The following is a 6,000-nucleotide window of genomic DNA, read 5'->3' as shown; positions in this document are numbered from 1 at the left end:
TGTTTTTGTTTTTTAATCCTTATATACGTTTGCAAATGACAGCAAAAGCACTATGAGAAATGATTTAATGTTTATAAGCAAATTTATCACAAAAACGAGTCCCAAAAACAGTAACCAGAGCAATAAGAGCTGACAAGTATCTTCTCTTATTTTTTCCTATCCTTAATTCTCTGAAAAATACAATTTATCACATCTTAATAAAATATCAGCTCAAAAGTTCCACTTAACCCTATTTTCTAGGGAATGCAGGCTAGTAAAAAGACAAATCATTAAAGTTAGATAGTTTTGTTGTTTAAAGAAAAAATAAGTTTTCCTCTAATGAGCAGGTAGATATCTGCTTTATGCCTTATTACATATTATTTTTCTAGAAAGTGCTAGTATTGCTTAATGATGAAAATCTTTAAAATAGCAAACCAACAATAACAGAAACACCTCATTTCCAATTTACAAAATATGCAATATTACTTAAAAGATGATACAGGGCTTATTTTTCATGTACTTAAAAATTACAAAAGCATTTTACAAAGGCCCTAAACAGTTGATATTCACATTTTCAAGTAACTTAAATTGGTGTAAGAAACAGTAAGTCTTGGTAAAAGTAAATATGTTTTTATATATTCAGGTTCAAGTTTTATCTTTTTTAAAAATAATATTTTGCTGGGCAGTGGTGGCACACACCTTTAATCCCAGCACTCAGGAGGCACAGGCAGGTAGATCTCTGTGAGCTCTAGGTCAGCCTGGTCTACAGAGTGAGTTCCAGGACAGGCTCCAAAACTATACAGAGAAACCCTGTCTCAAGAAACCAAAATATATATCTTAATTAAAATATAATTAGAGGTTCAAATCTTATTAAAAGGATAGTACACAGGATGAAAGAATATGCAATGAAAAAAATTCTACTCACAATTATAACACATTTACCAAGACCTTAAGAGTATATTTAGGCCGTGCGGTAGTGGCTCACGCCTTTAATCCCAGCACTTGGGAGGCAGAGCCAGGCGGATCTCTGTGAGTTCGAGGCCAGCCTGGGCTACCAAGTGAGTTCCAGGAAAGGCGCAAAGCTACACAGAGAAACCCTGTCTCGAAAAATCAAAAAAAAAAAAAAAAAAAAAAAAAAAAGAGTATATTTAGGCTGGGCAGTGGTGGCACACGCCTTTAAACCCAGCACTGGAGAGGCAGAGGCAGGTGGATCTCTGTGAGTTCGAGGCCAGCCTGGTCTCCAAAGTGAGTTCCAGGAAAAAAAGAGAGTATATTTAAAACTAATGATATGGCTCAGTGGGATAAAAGTAGTTGGCATGCAACCAAGAGGACTCGAGTTCAAATCCCCAGCAAACACATAAAAGCCAGGTATGGCCACATGTGCCTGTTAACTCCAATATTGCAAGGCAAAGATAGGCAAATCCAAGACGCTTGTTGATCAGCTAGCATAATCATGAGTCTTAGGTTCAATGAGAGACTGTGTCAAAACTAACGTGGAATATAGTAGTAGAAGACTCCCAACTTCCTTGTCTGGCCTGATATGCATGCACACTCACATACACATTTGCCCATTGTGGTGGTTTGAAAGAAAATAGCTCCCAAAGGGAGTGGCAATATTAGGGGGTGTGGCCTTGGAGAAGTGTGTCATTGTGGAGGCGGGCTTTGAGGTCTCAGAAGATCAAGATATCATGCAGTATTTCAGATCACTGCAAGATGTAGGATTCTCAGTTACTTCTTCAGTACCATGTCTGCCTGCATGCTGCCATGTCCCACCATGATGAACCTTTAGAACTGTAAGCAAGCCACCCCAATTAAATGTATTTCTTTATAAGAGTTGCTGTGATCATGGTGTCTCGTCACAGCAATAGAAACCCCAACTAATACACCCATATATTATTCATGCATCCCAGCACACAGACACACAGAATATATTTAAGAATAATGTAACAACTAAGTATTATTTTTCAAGATTTTACTGGAGTAATGGTATTGTAACAACTGATTTCTAGATCAATGGAAACATATGAAAGACCTAAGAAAAGACAAAAGAATTGTGTGTAAGATATAAGTGGCATTACAAACCATTAAAAGATAGAGTTGGCCTTGGTTAATAGTTTGAGTAGCAAAATATTGAGAACTTTAATATAAACTGAATTATTATAAGTAAGTTTACAAAGATAAGCACAAAAGAAAGTGAGGTATGGACCAAAGAGATGACTTAGTGGACAAAGCTTATTGTGCAAGCAAGAAGACAGGAGTTGGAACCCCAGAACCCACAAAAAAGGTGGGCAACTTGAGTGGCCAGCTGTAATCCCCACCCTCAGGAGGGAGAAACAGGTGATCCCTGTGGCAAACTGACTAGGCAGACTGGCTAAAATCAATAACTGAAGAGTGATGGAGGGCAACACCTGATGCCTTTTTAGGCCTCCACATGCACACATCTGCACATGTACCCACGCACATCTGTATCCACTCACAGGAATGAGCATACATATACTACACATGCAAAAAAAAAAAAAAAGGGTAGATGATACATATAAATACCAATAATAAAAAATTAAAATTATAAAAAATGAAAAAGAATGCTAAATGTCATATAGAACTAAAGAATACAAATTAACACAAGCCATTTGTTACATTAACCTATCAACTTTAATAATCTTAGCTAATGTTGGCATCTACAGGCTTTGGGTTTGGAAGATAAAATGGTATATTTGAGTATCATATCAAGTATTTGAGACACTATGTCAGATTTCAGGGCTTTTTAGATTTTAGAGTATTTGCTAGTTGTGTTGGAATTCAGTTTCAGATTTTAAAGCACTGTGGATCTTAGGTTTTCAGATTAAGGACACTGAACAAGTATAGCTCTTTCAGAGGCCAACTGGTAATACTTATTATGAGTCTTTAAAATGCTATGGACACTTTAATGAGCTATTCAACTTTATGAAATTAACTAATGAAATTCTTTCAATCTATAAAAACTAATGTTTACTTGGAGGCAATTTATAATAATAAAGAAAAATTAAAAAGCAACATAAAATTTGAAAATCAACTTTAAATTATGGCATACTCCAGGTTATTTAACTTTTAAGTTAAATGTTCACAAATTGTGTTTAATTTAAACAGGTATGTGTGTATAATACATCAATATTTACCAGGCATTGTTCTAAGCACTAAAAATTCACTTGAATCTTTTAACAGCCCCAAATTAGATACTATTTCCATTTTTCTCGTTATAAAACAATGTTGTAACAATTTCTGCTTTTAAGAAGGTTGAAAATACACATGCAGGGTCCGTACAAAACTGGCAATAGTTCTCTGAAAATCCCTATGATACTGATTTTCATTGGAATGTTAAGCCTTCACCGAAACAAAAACTGCATGAGTGTGCAGGAAATATGGTATTTGATCAAAATCTGTGGAAAAGTAAGCTGTTCACATTATTCACAGGAATTTCTCTCAGTTTAGGAAAGTGTTAAGAGTCACCAATAGCTTATTAAGGCTGTGATCACTAGCACCAAGGGGTTAAAAAAAATCAAGTAAATTTGAGCCTATTTGTTGAAGAATCAAATAATCTGTGCACTGATTTTCTCACGAGTCAAAAGGGAACCAATGGCACCATTTTGTACTAGGCCATATAAAGCGAATTCAAAGGCTAAACTTCTTAACTGTGTAGTAAGAATGGCTACTCACCGGCAGGATAGTTCTCCATCCATAGCATCATGCTCATCTGTGCTGGTGTATGTTAATCTCCCTCCTACAACTGTGCCAACTAAGTATATCAGCCATGCGAGGCGTCCTTACCACAAGAAAGAAAAAAGATGAGAAGTATTGATATAAATAAGCTTGTTTTTCAGAAATCCCTAAATGAGCAAAAACATACATTCTTCTAAACAAATAATTAACTATTATAAAGTCAGTTTTCAACAGACAGTAGAGCATTGGGTCTCATGTTTATCAAGGCGGTGATAATAGCAGGTCTTCCAGCAAGGGGGAAAAAAATAGGTATGAATCCCAGTTCCGCCAATCTGTTTCAATTTTATGAGTTACTTACCTATCTCTTAAAGTCTTAAGATTTTCATTTGCAAATGGGGAAAAGTAAGATGTGATTGAATTTATTAAACTTTATAGATCTGGCCATGGTGATCCACACCTCTAATCCCAGCAGTAGAGAGGCAAAGGCAGGTGGATATCTGAGTTGAGGCCAGCCTGGTCTATTTAGTGAGTTCCAGCAGAGTTACACAGTCTCAAAAAGCAAAAAAATTAAACTTGATAAGACCTTAAACGTACTATGTATAAACATTCCTGTTATCCAGCCAAAAGCACTGTAATTGTGGTCACAATGGTGCATGAAGGTGATCCAGCACTGAGGAGAGGTGGGGGGCTAGAAAAGGAAGACAGTAGGAGCTCCATGAATTCCAGGCTAGCCTGGGCTGAATAATGACATTCTGCCCCCACCCCCATCCCCCATCTCTCTCAAAATATTATTGTCAGCTGGGTATGATAGTATACAGCAATGACATAACTTGGAAGTGTGATGCATAAGGAAGGCAAATCTGAGGTAAGACTGCACTCCACAGGGACTTCCAGGCCACTCTGGGGTACATATCAAGACTACACACAACAACAAATCCTCTTCACCAATAACCATCTCTGTTCTCAATGGTCAATTTTATGAGGGTGTCTGTCTACCCATTTTCATTTTGAAACTACTCTGCTTGTTTAATAAATAAACAATAATAATAATAAATTTATTAGTAAATAATAAATTTACTCTCTTTTAGACTTTTTTTTCATATTTTAAAATACAGATTTTTTTTCTATGCACTTCACTGATTACTGAGTTACGTTAATGGTTAAAAATACCAAAGATGAAACAGCTTTAAGTAATGGAACAAGAGCTAGGGAGTTAACTTAGTGAAGCGTCTGCTTCAGAAGCACCTGAGTTTGGTCTTCAGAACCCATATAAAACAAGCTGGGTGTGGTTGCACCCACTTGTAAGCCCAGTACCAGGAAGCAGAGACAGGCAGACTCCTGGGCTCTCTGGCCAGTCAGCAGTCTAGCCCATGTGCTAAGTTGCTGGCTAATTAATGAGAGACCCTGACTCAAAAAACAGCAAAGAACACAGAAGGAGCAATATCTGATGGTCGATGGTTTCCACATAAATGTACACATGTGCATGTTCACAAATGAATGAACACACACACACACACACACACACACACACACACACACACACACACACACACCATCCCACCAAAGGGGAAGTATCTATAGCTTTCACAAATTTTACTTTAGAGAAGCCAAAATGAATAACTTTAGGAATAGAATTATTAGCTAAATGAGTTTTAAGGAGCATTATATTAGGTCTCAAGATTTATCAATCCAAGTGCTAGACTCTAAAAACTTTTGAGACCTGTAAGAATATTTAAAAACATAAAAATGTCATTTCATAAAGAAATTTTGCATCATTTTTGAAAACTGATTTTTCAAAGATAAGCAAACTATTTCACAATTCCAAATTAATCACGTTTATTTTATTAAGAAATCTTGGAGGCTAGAGTGATGGCTCAGCGGTTAAGGCACCCAAACTGTGGTTCACAACTGCCTATAACTCTAGTTCCAGAGGATGCAATGCCCACTTCTGACCTCTGTAGACACCAGGCATACACATAGTGCAAATACATGCATGCAGGCAAAATACTCATACACATAAAAGCAAATTTTTTAAAAAAAGAATATTCATGTGACCTTTGTACTTGTTTAAATATGTTGAATAGTTAAGAAAAAGCTTGTGCTTGTTAAAGGACTTGGGAAGAACAAATCCATTTTCAACAATGCTTTTCCTACAGATGTTAGGATCCATGATTACACAGCAACAATCAACAAACCACTCCCTTGGGACAGCAGGGGATCCTCAGCCTGCTTCAATGACAAACACCCTATAAAGAAGATACACATTTTGTCCATCACAAAACCTTAAACAAATCAGAAACTGCCAGTGTTATGGCATATCCATTA

The 6,000-nt window shown here is 36.5% G+C and overlaps 1 protein-coding gene across 2 annotated transcripts in view; it reads right to left on the bottom strand.

Moving 5' to 3' along the window:
* The window catches only part of Ranbp17 (RAN binding protein 17), a 321,777-nt gene that overhangs the window by 243,474 nt on the left and 72,303 nt on the right, over window positions 1-6,000 (bottom strand). For both annotated transcript variants that reach the window (XM_059270225.1, XM_059270226.1), the window contains exon 13: window positions 3,673-3,778. In XM_059270225.1, coding sequence (XP_059126208.1) covers window positions 3,673-3,778 — 106 coding nt within the window. The remainder of the gene's footprint in view (window positions 1-3,672; window positions 3,779-6,000) is intronic.

The sequence above is a fragment of the Peromyscus eremicus genome, chromosome 8a, assembly GCF_949786415.1.
Source record: "Peromyscus eremicus chromosome 8a, PerEre_H2_v1, whole genome shotgun sequence".
NCBI lineage: Eukaryota > Metazoa > Chordata > Mammalia > Rodentia > Cricetidae > Peromyscus > Peromyscus eremicus.
Note: the sequence above shows the minus strand (reverse complement) of the source record. Positions and strands in the feature narration are given on the sequence as shown.